The following is a 15,354-nucleotide window of genomic DNA, read 5'->3' on the forward strand; positions in this document are numbered from 1 at the left end:
TCATCTCGTCCACCTTCGGACTCGGGAGTGGAGCTAGTTGCTAGTGTTGGCAGGTAGATGCGATGACGGGTGTGGACTGCAGTGAGGCGCTGGGTTGAGGGCTTGGAAGTATAGTCTGGGTGTCGAGTGTTGGGGGGTTGCCGAGTGTTGGGGGGTTGCCGAGTGTTGGGGGGTTGCCGAGTGTTGGGGGGTTGCCGAGTGTTGGGGGGTTGCCGAGTGTTGGGGGGTTGCCGAGTGTTGGGGGGTTGCCGAGTGTTGGGGGTTGCCGAGTGTTGGGGGGTTGCCGAGTGTTGGGGGGTTGCCGAGTGTTGGGGGGTTGCCGAGTGTTGGGGGGTTGCCGAGTGTTGGGGGGTTGCCGAGTGTTGGGGGGTTGCCGAGTGTTGGGGGGGTTGCCGAGTGTTGGGGGGGTTGCCGAGTGTTGGGGGGGTTGCCGAGTGTTGGGGGGTTGCCGAGTGTTGGGGGGTTGCCGAGTGTTGGGGGGTTGCCGAGTGTTGGGGGGTTGCCGAGTGTTGGGGGGTTGCCGAGTGTTGGGGGGTTGCCGAGTGTTGGGGGGTTGCCGAGTGTTGGGGGGTTGCCGAGTGTTGGGGGTTGCCGAGTGTTGGGGGTTGCCGAGTGTTGGGGGGTTGCCGAGTGTTGGGGGGTTGCCGAGTGTTGGGGGGTTGCCGAGTGTTGGGGGGTTGCCGAGTGTTGGGGGGTTGCCGAGTGTTGGGGGGTTGCCGAGTGTTGGGGGGTTGCCGAGTGTTGGGGGGTTGCCGAGTGTTGGGGGGTTGCCGAGTGTTGGGGGGTTGCCGAGTGTTGGGGGTTGCCGAGTGTTGGGGGGTTGCCGAGTGTTGGGGGGTTGCCGAGTGTTGGGGGGTTGCCGAGTGTTGGGGGTTGCCGAGTGTTGGGGGGTTGCCGAGTGTTGGGGGGTTGCCGAGTGTTGGGGGGTTGCCGAGTGTTGGGGGGTTGCCGAGTGTTGGGGGGTTGCCGAGTGTTGGGGGGTTGCCGAGTGTTGGGGGTTGCCGAGTGTTGGGGGGTTGCCGAGTGTTGGGGGGTTGCCGAGTGTTGGGGGTTGCCGAGTGTTGGGGGGTTGCCGAGTGTTGGGGGGTTGCCGAGTGTTGGGGGGTTGCCGAGTGTTGGGGGGTTGCCGAGTGTTGGGGGGTTGCCGAGTGTTGGGGGGTTGCCGAGTGTTGGGGGTTGCCGAGTGTTGGGGGGTTGCCGAGTGTTGGGGGGTTGCCGAGTGTTGGGGGGTTGCCGAGTGTTGGGGGGTTGCCGAGTGTTGGGGGGTTGCCGAGTGTTGGGGGGTTGCCGAGTGTTGGGGGGTTGCCGAGTGTTGGGGGGTTGCCGAGTGTTGGGGGTTGCCGAGTGTTGGGGGGTTGCCGAGTGTTGGGGGGTTGCCGAGTGTTGGGGGGTTGCCGAGTGTTGGGGGTTGCCGAGTGTTGGGGGGTTGCCGAGTGTTGGGGGTTGCCGAGTGTTGGGGGGTTGCCGAGTGTTGGGGGGTTGCCGAGTGTTGGGGGGTTGCCGAGTGTTGGGGGGTTGCCGAGTGTTGGGGGGTTGCCGAGTGTTATTGGGGGGTTGCCGAGTGTTGGGGGGGTTGCCGAGTGTTGGGGGGGTTGCCGAGTGTTGGGGGGGTTGCCGAGTGTTGGGGGGGTTGCCGAGTGTTGGGGGGTTGCCGAGTGTTGGTGGGGGTTGCCGAGTGTTGGGGGGGTTGCCGAGTGTTGGGGGGGTTGCCGAGTGTTGGGGGGTTGCCGAGTGTTGGGGGGTTGCCGAGTGTTGGGGGTTGCCGAGTGTTGGGGGGTTGCCGAGTGTTGGGGGGGTTGCCGAGTGTTGGGGGGTTGCCGAGTGTTGGGGGGGTTGCCGAGTGTTGGGGGGTTGCCGAGTGTTGGGGGGGTTGCCGAGTGTTGGGGGGTTGCCGAGTGTTGGGGGGTTGCCGAGTGTTGGGGGGTTGCCGAGTGTTGGGGGGGTTGCCGAGTGTTTTGGGGGGTTGCGAGGGTGTTGGGGGGGTTGCCGAGTGTTGGGGGGTTGCCGAGTGTTGGGGGGTGTGCCGAGTGTTGGGGGGGTTGCCGAGTGTTGGGGGGGTTGCCGAGTGTTGGGGGGTTGCCGAGTTTTGGGGGGTTGCCGAGTGTTGGGGGGTTGCCGAGTGTTGGGGGGGTTGCCGAGTGTTGGGGGGGGTTGCCGAGTGTTGGGGGGTTGCCGAGTGTTGGGGGGTTTGCCGAGTGTTGGGGGGTTGCACGAGTGTTTGGGGGGTTGCCGAGTGTTGGGGGGGTTGCCGAGTGTTGGGGGGTTGCGAGTGTTGGGGGGTTGCCGAGTGTTGGGGGGTTGCCGAGTGTTGGGGGGGTTGCCGAGTGTTGGGGGGTTGCCGAGTGTTGGGGGGTTGCCGAGTGTTGGGGGGTTGCCGAGTGTTGGGGGGTTGCCGAGTGTTGGGGGGTTGCCGAGTGTTGGGGGGTTGCCGAGTGTTGGGGGGGTTGCCGAGTGTTGGGGGGGTTGCCGAGTGGTTTTGGGGGGTTGCCGAGTGTTGGGGGTTGCCGAGTGTTGGGGGGTTGCCGAGTGTTTGGGGGGGTTTGCCGAGTGTTGGGGGGTTGCCGAGTGTTGGGGGGTTGCCGAGTGTTGGGGGGTTGCCGAGTGTTGGGGGTTGCCGAGTGTTGGGGGGTTGCCGAGTGTTGGGGGGTTGCCGAGTGTTGGGGGGTTGCCGAGTGTTGGGGGGTTGCCGAGTGTTGGGGGGTTGCCGAGTGTTGGGGGTTGCCGAGTGTTGGGGGGTTGCCGAGTGTTGGGGGGTTGCCGAGTGTTGGGGGGTTGCCGAGTGTTGGGGGGTTGCCGAGTGTTGGGGGGTTGCCGAGTGTTGGGGGGTTGCCGAGTGTTGGGGGGTTGCCGAGTGTTGGGGGGTTGCCGAGTGTTGGGGGTTGCCGAGTGTTGGGGGGTTGCCGAGTGTTGGGGGGTTGCCGAGTGTTGGGGGGTTGCCGAGTGTTGGGGGGTTGCCGAGTGTTGGGGGGTTGCCGAGTGTTGGGGGGTTGCCGAGTGTTGGGGGGTTGCCGAGTGTTGGGGGGTTGCCGAGTGTTGGGGGGTTGCCGAGTGTTGGGGGGTTGCCGAGTGTTGGGGGGTTGCCGAGTGTTGGGGGTTGCCGAGTGTTGGGGGGTTGCCGAGTGTTGGGGGGTTGCCGAGTGTTGGGGGGTTGCCGAGTGTTGGGGGGTTGCCGAGTGTTGGGGGGTTGCCGAGTGTTGGGGGGTTGCCGAGTGTTGGGGGGTTGCCGAGTGTTGGGGGGTTGCCGAGTGTTGGGGGTTGCCGAGTGTTGGGGGGTTGCCGAGTGTTGGGGGGTTGCCGAGTGTGGGGGGTTGCCGAGTGTGGGGGGTTGCCGAGTGTGGGGGGGTTGCCGAGTGTGGGGGGGTTGCCGAGTGTGGGGGGGTTGCCGAGTGTGGGGGGTTGCCGAGTGTGGGGGGGTTGCCGAGTGTGGGGGGTTGCCGAGTGTGGGGGGGTTGCCGAGTGTGGGGGGGTTGCCGAGTGTGGGGGGGTTGCCGAGTGTGGGGGGGTCGCCGAGTGTGGGGGGGTCGCCGAGTGTTGGGGGGGTCGCCGAGTGTTGGGGGGTTGCCGAGTGTTGGGGGGGTTGCCGAGTGTTGGGGGGGTTGCCGAGTGTTGGGGGGGAGTTGCCGAGTGTGGGGGGGGTTGCCGAGTGTGGGGGGGTGCCGAGTGTGGGGGGGTGCCGAGTGTGGGGGGGTGCCGAGTGTGGGGGGGTGCCGAGTGTGGGGGGGTGCCGAGTGTGGGGGGTGCCGAGTGTGGGGGGTGCCGAGTGTGGGGGGTGCCGAGTGTGGGGGGTGCCGAGTGTGGGGGGTGCCGAGTGTGGGGGGTGCCGAGTGTGGGGGGTGCCGAGTGTGGGGGGTGCCGAGTGTGGGGGGTGCCGAGTGTCGGGGGTGCCGAGTGTCGGGGGTGCCGAGTGTGGGGGGTGCCGAGTGTGGGGGGTGCCGAGTGTGGGGGGTGCCGAGTGTGGGGGGTGCCGAGTGTGGGGGGTGCCGAAGTGTGGGGGGTGCCGAGTGTGGGGGGTGCCGAGTGTGGGGGGTGCCGAGTGTGGGGGGTGCCGAGTGTGGGGGGTGCCGAGTGTGGGGGGTGCCGAGTGTGGGGGGTGCCGAGTGTGGGGGGTGCCGAGTGTGGGGGGTGCCGAGTGTGGGGGGTGCCGAGTGTGGGGGGTGCCGAGTGTGGGGGGTGCCGAGTGTGGGGGGTGCCGAGTGTGGGGGTGCCGAGTGTGGGGGTGCCGAGTGTGGGGGTGCCGAGTGTGGGGGTGCCGAGTGTGGGGGTGCCGAGTGTGGGGGTGCCGAGTGTGGGGTGCCGAGTGTGGGGTGGAAGAGAGGTGCTCGAGTTTGTTGTGCTGTGCTTCACACATTGCTAAGAATAGCCTTCTCTGTGGGGCATTGACCGTGTACAGACACGTGGGCTCTTATAGATCTTGCTCTTGTTAGGCCAGTTTTAAATTATGCAGTTCAGTTTTGGTCGCCATACTACAGTGGACAAATTCAAAAACCTTGATTTACATTCTCTAGAAAAGCGAAGAGTTAGGGCGTGACATGATTATTGTGTACAAGTGGATAAATGGGCATAACTAGGGAGATATTAATGAGGTATTACATATTTCCCTGAACAGAACGCGAAACAAGATATATATATTGAACAAGTTTAGATTTAGGGAAGACTTGGGTAAATACTGGTTCGGTAACAGGGTTGATTTGTCGAACAAATTATAGGGTAACATAATAGCCGTAGGATCTCTTGAGTTTGGGTGGATATAAATAGGAGCTGCTAGGTATGATCCTATAGACCTTCTGCAGTTTCCTTCATTCCTGTTCTAATGTTTTTATTCTTGCTGCCGACTTGTTCATGCTCTATCAAAATTATTCCATGATTACGAGTCACATATACTGGAATAATATACACTCGGTCTTCAAGAACTTATCGTATACCACCACCATACACTTCAAAGAATATTTAATAATTGAATATTATGTCCGCTGGACCTTCACCGTGCTTGTGAAAATATATTTAGTTTCCATAATAATGTTCATAAACATTTTCAGTAGATACTACTGTCGTTGTCAGTCTTTGAACATTATCAACAGCATCTTCATCAATAATATAAGACTAGTAGAATCTCCCTTCAAGTTCTTTTATTGATGATTAATGCACTATGATACGAAACATCTGATTTGATGTTAATAAAACCAATGTGGTCCTCAATGATTTAAAACCTACATCACTTGTATACATATCATACCTGCAGTGTGTTCCTGTATTATAACCTGAGCTTCCTCACATATCTGTAGCGCCCACACACACATACCTGTAGCGCGCGCGCGCGCGCACACACACACACACACACACACACAAAGTGGATAAGGGAGTATCTAAGCAATAGGAAGCAGAGAGTTACGGTGAGGGGTGAGACCTCCGATTTTCGTGAAGTCACCAGTGGAGTCCCACAGGGCTCTGTACTCGGTCCTATCTTGTTTCTGATATATGTAAATGATCTCCCGGAGGGTATCGATTCATTTCTCTCAATGTTTGCGGACGATGCTAAAATTATGAGAAGGATTAAAACAGAAGAGGACTGTTTAAGGCTTCAAGAAGACCTAGACAAGCTGAAGGAATGGTCGAACAAATGGTTGTTAGAGTTTAACCCAACCAAATGTAATATAATGAAGATAGGTGTAGGGAGCAGGAGGGCTGATACAAGGTATCATCTGGGAGAGGAAATTCTTCAGGAGTCAGAGAAGGAAAAAGACTTGGGGGTTGATATCACGCCAGACCTGTCTCCTGCAGCACATATCAAGCGGATAAAATCAGCGGCATATGCCAGGCTGGCCAACATACGAACGGCATTCAGAAACTTGTGTAAAGAATCATTCAGAGCTTTGTATACCACATATGTCAGGCCAATCCTGGAGTATGCAGCCCCAGCATGGAGTCCATATCTAGTCAAGGATAAGACTAAACTGGAAAAGGTTCAAAGGTTTGCCACCAGACTAGTACCCGAGCTGAGAGGTATGAGCAACGAGGAGAGACTACGGGAATTAAACCTCACTTCGCTGGAAGACAGAAGAGTTAGGGGGGACATGATCACCACATTCAAGATTCTGAAGGGGATTGATAGGGTAGATAAAGACAGTCTATTTAACACAAGGGGAACACGCACAAGGGGACACAGGTGGAAACTGAGTGCCCAAATGAGCCACAGAGATATTAGAAAGAACTTTTTTAGTGTCAGAGTGGTTGACAAATGGAATGCATTAGGAAGTGATGTGGTGGAGGCTGACTCCATACACAGTTTCAAGTGTAGATATGACAGAGCCCGATAGGCTCAGGAATCTGTACACCTGTTGATTGATGGTTGAGAGGCGGGACCAAAGAGCCAGAGCTCAACCCCCGCAAACACAACTAGGTGAGTACACACACACACACACACACACACACACAGGGCCACCAAAAAGGTTATTTTAGAAAGGACGAGTCGTCTGCAGTATGTGGCGGAATACAAGAAAGTATTCCTGCAGAGTGACAGGACGGAGGAGGAGAGAGCCAGGGCAGCAAAGGCAAGGAGGAAGCGCAGGGAGAGAGGAGCAAACCAGGAAATCACAGCCCTCAACACAACAGTCCCAGAGACAATAGGGGAACCCACAACCAGCATCCCAGCAACACCAGAGGGGAGGGCAACACCACCACTCCCCTCTGCATAGAAACCCTCCCTTCCCCTCACCCTACCTGCCCCCACCCAATGCTCACCCAACCCTCCCTCCCCCCCAACCCATTCTGACCCTATCACCTCTCCCCCCATTCCCACCATGTCCCCCCTCTCGCCTTTCCCCCCTTTCCCCCCTCCCCCTTCATCCCATACCCTCCCTATCCCTCCTCCCCCTCACCCCGTATCCTCCCTGTCCCCCCCCCTTCATCTCCTTAACCCACACCCTACCTGTCCCCCCTTCCCTTGCACCTCCACCCCCCACCCCAAAATCCTCTGAGACCCGGCAAACCACCTCACAGATCTTCTCACCCAGGGAACAGCTTTTCCCACTAGCAGAATGCTCGCCAAGAAGGGGACTAGAAAATGAACAGAAGAAAGTGAGCTTCAAGGCAATGTACACTAACATTGATGGGATTACAAATAAAACAAGTGAACTTGGAGAAAGGGGGACTAGAAGAAAACCCAGACATAATAGCACTCACAGAAACAAAGCTAACGAAAACCATAAACGCAGTGTTTCCACAGGACTACAATGTAGTGAGGAAAGAGAGAGAAGGGAGAGGAGGAGGTGGTGTAGCTTTGCTGATAAGAAAAGGTTGGAGTTTTGAAGAGATGGTAAATCAGAACTGTGAAGGTTTCAGTGACTACATTTCAGGCACCATAGCAACTGGAGGACAGAAAATTATAGTAGTAGTCATATATAACCCCCCACCGAACGACAGAAGACCCAGACAGGAATATGATAGAAACAATATGGCCACCATCAATATAATAGAGAGCAGCTTCTGTGGCTAGCAGGAACGGATCCAGACTACTAATCATGGGAGACTTCAACCATGGGAAGATAGATTGGGAGAACAGAGACCCACATGGGTGACCAGACACATGGCGAGCTAAGCTGCTGGTCGTGGCAACAAGAAACTCTCTCAGTCAACACGTCAAGGGACCGACAAGAATGAGAGGAGAGGATGAACCAGCCTTGCTTGATCTGATATTTACCCTAAATGAGTCGGATATAAGGGAAGTTAAGTTGGAAGCCCCTCTGGGTATGAGTGATCATAGTGTATTGAGCTTTGAGTACCTGGTTGAGCTAGGAATTATCTGCACCAAAAAAGAACTGGGAAACAAAGGGCTGGCGTACCGAAAGGGAAACAATGAGATGAATAAATTCCTAAGGAATACAATGGGACACGTAACTCGGAACCAAGTCCCTACAAGACATGAAGGACTATGTCACCCAAAAGTGTCAGGAGGCTGTAAGCAGGTTTGTCCCGGCCCGACAGGAAAAAATAGAGAAGCAAAAGAAGAATCCATGGTTTACTAGGGAATGTATGAAAGCAAAGGAGCTGAACAAAAGGGCATGGAGGAACTTCAGTAATAACAGAACACCTGAAAGTAGAGAGAGATACCAGAGAACCAGGAACGAATATGTTAGTGTGAGAAGAGCAGCTGAGAAAAGGTATGAAAATGATATAGCTAACAAAGCCATGACCGAACCAAAACTACTACACAGTCACATCAGGAGGAAGACAACAGTGAAGGAACAGGAGATGAAACTTAGGGTGGGTAAGGACAGGTACACAGAGAATGACAAAGAGGTGTGTGAAGAACTCAACAAAAGATTCCAGGAGGTCTTTACAATAGAACAAGGTGAAGTCACTGCGCTAGGAGAGGTGGCAGCAAACCAGGCGACCTTGGAAAGGTTCGAAATTACAAGTGATGAGGTCAAGAAGTACCTATTAGACCTGGACGTGAGAAAAGCTGTTGGGCCAGACGGAATCTCACCTTGGGTATTGAAAGAGTGTGCAGGAGCACTTTGTTTGCCAGAAATATGGAAGACGGCTAATGTAGTCCTAATATACAAAAAAGGGTGACAGACAAGAGGCACTGAACTACAGGCCAGTGTCCTTAACTTGTATACCATGCAAGGTGATGGAGAAGATTATGAGAAAAAACCTAGTAACATCTGGAGAGACGAGACTTCGTGACAACTCATCAACATGGGTTCAGGGAGGGTAAATTTTACCTTACAGCCTTGGGAGGACCTATAGTAGTAGTAGCAGTGATATTGAACCCTCCACCAAATGACAGACGACACAGGCAAGAGTATGACAGAAACAATATGGCAGATAACATAATTGAGAGGGCAGGCTCTGCTGCCTGTAAAAATCAATCCCATCTGCTCATCATGGGGGACTTCATTCAAGGAAGGATAGACTGGGAGAACACAGAACCGCACGGAGGAGAGGATACATGGAGAGCCAAACTAGTGGAGGTGGTGACAAGATACTTTCTAAGACAACATGTCAGGGAACCCACTAGAATGAGGGGAAACGATGAAGCAGCGAGACTCTACCTAGTCTTCACTTTAAATGACTGACATAAAGGAAATTGACTTCGAGGCCCCAGTAGGAATGAGCGATCACAGTGTACTGACGTTTAAGTATCTGGTCGAAGAGAGGCTAAAGTACTCGAGAAAGGGAACTGAAAGAAAAAGGCTAGCATTCCGTAAGGGAAATTACATGGAGATAAGAAAATTCCTAACGGATATAACATGGGAATCAGAGCTAAGGGGAAAGACGGCCCAAGACATGATGGAATACATCACGCAGAAGTGCAAGGAGGCAGCAGAAAAGTTTATCCCGGTTATAAAGGTAAAAAATTAAATGCAGATGAGAAACCCATGGTTTAATTAGAGAGGTAAGCTAGTTAAGCACCAGAGTAAAACAGCATGGAGAAACTATAGAAATAACAGGACACTTGAGAGCTGAGAAGGTTACCAGAGAGACAGGAATGAATACGTCAGGGTGAGAAGAGAGGCAAAAGGGCAATATGAAAACGACATAGCAAGCAGGGCTAAGACCCAACTCAAATTGCTGCACAGCTACATCAGGAGAAAGACAACAGTGAAGGAACAGGTAATAAAACTGAGGATACGGGCAGACAGATTCGCCACAAATTACAACGAAGTGTGCGAGGAACTCAATATATATTTTTTTTTTTTTTTTTTTTTTTTTTTTTTTTTTTTTTTTGAGATATATACAAGAGTTGTTACATTCTTGTACAGCCACTAGTACGCGTAGCGTTTCGGGCAAGTCCTAATCCTATGGTTCCTGGAATACGATCCCCTGCCGCGAAGAATCGTTTTTTCATCCAAGTACACATTTTACTGTTGCGTTAAACAGAGGCTACAGTTAAGGAATTGCGCCCATTAAATCCTCCCCGGCCAGGATACGAACCCATGACATAGCTCTCGCGGAACGCCAGGCGAGTGTCTTACCACTACACCACGGAGACTGCTAACATATGAAGTTCATATGTTCTTATCCATATGTCTTCTCATATGTCTTCCTCATATGTCAACTTCATATGTCCATATGAAGTTCCAGGAAGTCTTCACATTAGAACAAAGAGAAGTTCCAGAGATAAGAGAAGGAATAATTAACCAGGCACCACTAGAGGAATTTGAGATTACCAGTGGAGATGTAAGGAAGCTTTTACTAGAGCTGGATGTGACAAAGACTATAGGCCCAGATGGAATATTGCCATGGATACTAAAGGAAGGAGCAGAAGCACTGTGCCTGCTACTCTCCATAGTGTAAAACAAATCACTGGTAACAGGTGAACTGCCAGAAATATGGAAGGAAGCAAACGTAGTTCCGATATACTAGAAAGGGGATAGACAGGAGGCACTGAACTACAGGCTAGTGTCCCAAACTTGCATACCATGCAAGCAAATGGAGAAAATTGTGCGAAAAAAGCTAGTCGAACATCTGGAGCGAAGGAACTTTGTATCACAACACCAACATGGTTTCAGGGATGGCAAGTCATGCCTCACAGGATTAACTGAATACCACAATCAGGCAACAAGAATCAGACAAGCAAGAGAGGGGTGGGCAGACTGAATATTTTTGGATTGTCAAATCCTTTGACACAGTGCCACACCAGAGACTGGTGCGAAAGCTGGAGATGCAGGCAGGAGTGAAAGGGAAGGTACTCCATTGGATAAGGGAGTACCTAAGTAACAGAAGGCAGCGAGTCACTGTGCGGGGTGAGGTCTCAGAGTGGCGATATTCAATAGTCACCAGTAGGGTCCCGCAAGGTTCAGTCCTTGGACCCATACTGTTTCTTATACATGTAAATGATCTTCCAGATGGTATAGAATCATTCCTCTCATTGTTTGCTGATGATGCAAAAATTATGAGGAGGATTAAGACGGAGGAAGATAGTATGAGACTAAAATGACCTAGACAGATTGCGTGAATGGTCTAACAAATGGCTACTAAATTTCAACTCTAGTAAATGTAAGGTAATGAAACTAGGCAGTGGAAACAGGAGGCCAGACACAGGATACAGAATGGGAGATGAAGTCCTTCATGAAACGGACAGAGAGAAGGATTACTTGATATCACACCAAACCTCTCTCCTGAAGCCCACATCAAAAGAATAACATCTGCGGCATATGCAAGGCTGGCCATCAGAATTACCTTCAAGAACCTGTGTAAGGAATCATTCACAGCCTTGTATACCACATATGTAAGACCAATCCTGGAGTATGCTGCCCGAGAATGCAGCCCGTACCCTGTCAAGCACAAGGCGAAGCTTGAAAAAATTCAGAGATATGCCACTGGCTAGAGCCAGAACTAAGAGGCATGAGTTACGAAGAAAGGCTGCGAGAACAACCTGTCCTCTTAAAAAGAACGTCTCTTTTGGCCGTTTGCCCGTATGGCCGAATTTGGACGTAATTTGAAAATGAAAAAAAAAATGTAAATTTGGGATTTTTTTTTTTCAACAACAGTAAGGTAAGGGTCCTCTGATAGGTTAGGTGGGCAGGAAATTCTCAAAGTTTCAAAACGGTATGAAAAACGTGAATTTAAAGTTATCTATTCTAACTTTACAGAGTCGGCCGGACGACTGAAACAGAAAACGGAACAGTACGTCACTTTTGTGTGTCGATTTCATTTCAAATTACGTCCAAATTTGGCCATAGTGCGCATACGAGCCAAAAGTGACGTTTTTTTTTAAGAGGACGGGTTGGAGAGAAATGCACCTCGACACTAAAAGACAGAAGAGTAAGGGGAGACATGATCACTACCAACAAAATTCTCATAGGAATTGACTGGGTAGATAAAGGTAAACTGTTTAACATGGGGGGGTACGTGAACAAGGGGACACAGGTGGAAACTGAGTACCCAATGAGCCACAGGGAGGTTAGAAAGAACTTTCAGTGTCAGTACTTAACAGATGGCATGCATTAGGCAGTGATGTGGAGGCTGATTCCATACACAGTTTCAAATGTAGATATGATAAAGCCCAGTAGGCTCAGGAATCTGTACATCAGTTGATTGACAGTTGATAGGCGGGACCAAAGAGCCAGAGCTCAACCCCGCAAGCACAATTAGGTGAGTACACACACATTAGTTGATATCACACCAAACCTGTCTCCTGAAGCCCACATAAAAAGAATAACGTCTGCGGCAAATGCGAGGCTGGCTAACATCAGAACAGCCTTCAGGAACCTGTGTAAGGAATCATTCAGAACCTTGTACACCACATGTTAGACCAATCCTGGAGTATGCGGCCCCAGCATGGAGCCCGTACCTTGTCAAGCACAAGACGAAGCTGGAAAAAGTTCAGAGGTATGCCACTAGACTAGTCCCAGAACTAAGAGGCATGAGTTACGAGGAAAGGCTGCGGGAAATGCACCTTACGACACTGGAAGACAGAAGAGTAAGGGGAGACATGATCACAACCTACAAAATCCTCAGAGGAATCGACCGGGTAGACAAGGATAAACTATTCAACACTGGTGGTACACGAACAAGGGGACACAGGTGGAAACTGAGAACCCACATGAGCCTCAGGGACGTTAGAAAGAACTTTTTCAGTGTCAGTAGTTAACAGATGGAATGCATTAGGCAGTGATGTAGTGAAGGCTGATTCCATACACAGTTTAAAATGTAGATATGATAGAGCCCAATAGGCTCAGGAATCGGTACACCTGTTGATTGACAGTTGAGAGGCGGGACCAAAGAGCAAAAGCTCAACCCCTGCAAGCACAACTAGGTGAATACATATACCTGTAGCGCCCTCACACACACCTGTAGCGCCCTCTCGCACACATACCTGTAGTGCCATCTCACACACCTGTAACGCTCTCACACCTGTAGCGCCCTCTCACACACACACCTGTAGCGCCATCTCACACACCTGCAGCTCCTTCAAACACCTGTAGCGCCCTCACACACCTGGAACAGAAAGACCCTTCTAAGTATGTTTTGAACAAATTAACTACTGCATTCAACTTTAAAATGTCTATACAAGTACAAACATGTAAAGGCCATATGCAGACTGATAATCTGGAAATAGAAAGGATTGTAGTAGCTGCATTGTAATCCTTAAGTTTAAATACTTTCGAAAGGAAAATGTCGCTTTAGATGTCAGTGAGAGGTTGTGTTAGCTGGAGCTCTGGAGTAACATTATTATTGCAATAATGGAAGGATTAGTGAAGGATTTGGCGAGTCTGGTTGGAGCTCTGATAGCAGAGATGGATTCCCTGCGGGAGGAGGTACGACGACCGAGACTTCGGGAGGAAACGAAAGAGGAGACCTCATCGTGGAGAGTCGTGAAGGACAGGGGTCTTAAGAAGACCTTGACAAGGCCGCCTACAGACGCCCTAATGACAGCAAATTCATTTGCCGTGTTGGAGGACGAGTGCTGTGGTGCGCCTGCAGCGAGGAAATCAGCGAGCAGCAGCGGAGCGCAGGCCCCTCAGGCTGCTCAGAAAGTTAAGGAGGTACCGAAGCGAATTTTGGTTGTGGGACATTCCCAGGTGAGGTATTTAGACAGAACGTTTTGTGCCAGAGATAGGGGGAACAGATTAAGGGTTTGCTATCCGGGAGCTGGAATTGGTGATATTGTTGGAAACATGAATGATATTATGACAGGAAATGGGAACAAACCCATTATTTGTATTAGTGCAGGGGGTAATGATGTTGGGCGAGTTAGGAGTGAGGAATTAATACAGAGATTCAGGACAGCCATTGAATTAGTTAGGAGCAAGGGAGGAATCCCGATCATATGTGGCATTCTTCCCAGAAAGGGAGTGGGAAATGAATGGATGTCGAGGGCACTTTTTGTCAATTGCCGGCTGGAAAGATATTGCAAATCAAATGCAATATCTTTCATAGACAACTGGGAACACTTCTATGGAAGAAATTAAATGTATGCTCGTGATGGGGTGCATCTATCGAGGGCTGGGGTTGTTGCTGTTGCGAACTCGTTGGAACCAGTGGTTAGAGATGTTTGTTTGGGTTTAAACTGTTAGTAGATAGTGGTATGGAAATTGATTTAGGGAAGGCGGTAATAAAAGTTGTGTGTTCGTAGGAGAAAAGAATTGGCAAAATGATCAGGGAAAGAAAAGGGCCTCAAAATAACAATTCACTTAGGATATATTACACTAACAGTAGAAGTCTAAGAAATAAAATTAATGAATTAAATGCTCGTCAGCACAGAAAAAAGAGATATTATTGCACTTACCGAAACGTGGATGAACGTAGAAAATAGAGAACTATTAGCTGAATATCAGATAAATGGATTTAAACTATTTCACACAGATATATTAGACGAGGAGGGGGAGTAGCCATATATGTTAGGGACAATTTGAAATGTAGTCTCAAAGAGGGAATCAAAACTGAGCCACACACATAAACTATTTGGACAGAATTAAACGAAAAAGCAAATAATATTATAATAGGAGTTATATATAGGCCACCAAATTTAGACAGAATGGAAGCAAAGCATCTATGGTATGAAATATCTAGAGCATCTAGATCTAACAGTATTTATGTCATGGGTGACTTTAATTTTAGTGGAATAAACTGGGTGAACAAAACAGGGAATAGTGAAGCAGAAGATTTTCTTGAATTAATTGACGATTGCTTTCTTACACTACACATTAAGGAACCAACGCGGGAAAATAATATTTTAGATTTAGTGTTAACAGGGAAACACAAATTAATGACATCGAAATAGGGAGTGAGCTAGGGAACAGTGATCACAAAGTAATCAGATTTAGCATAGAATGGAATAGACCTGTAGGAGAAAAATCTGTTAAAGTGCCAGATTTTCGAAAAGCTGATTTTAATAGCCTAAGATATTTTTGGGGTCAAATAGATTGGAAAGTCTTGGGTATGGGGTGTGGGCCGGTCTTGGAGCGAGACATGAACCCGGCGATAGGTGACGTAAAAGGAGATTTCGATGTGGATTTAATATATAACTTATTTAAGAATATTCTAAACAAAGCACAGGAGCGTAGTATACCATACAAATTGAATTGATCGAATACTAATGACCCAAAGTGGATAACAAATAATTTAAAGAACCTTATAGGTAAAAAGAGAGCTTGGTACAAAAGGATTAAGAATGGGGAAATCAGTTTAGAACAGGAATTCATACAACTGGTTAGAAATGTTAAAAAAGAGATTAGAAAAGCAAAAAGAAACTATGAAGTTCGCATAGCAAGCAAAGTCAAATCCTACAGGGTTTTTTCAGTTATATCGAACTAAGACTAGGGAAAGGATAGGTCCATTAAAATCTGAGACAAGTCAAATAACGGATAATGACAAGGAGATGAGTAGTATTTTTAACAAATATTT

At 50.2% G+C, this 15,354-nt stretch overlaps 1 protein-coding gene and 1 long non-coding RNA gene across 3 annotated transcripts in view; one reads left to right on the plus strand and one right to left on the minus strand.

Moving 5' to 3' along the window:
- Positions 1-15,354, minus strand: part of LOC138372775 (uncharacterized) — a 416,811-nt gene that overhangs the window by 278,319 nt on the left and 123,138 nt on the right. Inside the window, exon 2 of one of the 2 annotated variants that reach the window (XR_011230959.1) lies at positions 12,887-12,945. This is a non-coding gene — a long non-coding RNA (uncharacterized lncRNA). Of the gene's footprint in view, positions 1-12,758; positions 12,946-15,354 lie in introns of those variants that run through there. The other variant, XR_011230958.1, reaches the window with a different exon arrangement.
- LOC138372464 (glycine and tyrosine-rich protein-like) lies at positions 2,059-5,065 on the plus strand (the record flags this gene model as incomplete). The annotated part of the gene is made up of 4 exons (XM_069337925.1): positions 2,059-2,121; positions 2,773-2,881; positions 3,530-3,586; positions 5,037-5,065. Coding segments are annotated over 4 exons (258 nt in total), but the record flags the coding sequence as incomplete, so codon positions are not given.

This window comes from Procambarus clarkii, chromosome 39, assembly GCF_040958095.1.
Source record: "Procambarus clarkii isolate CNS0578487 chromosome 39, FALCON_Pclarkii_2.0, whole genome shotgun sequence".
Taxonomy (NCBI): Eukaryota; Metazoa; Arthropoda; class Malacostraca; order Decapoda; family Cambaridae; genus Procambarus; species Procambarus clarkii.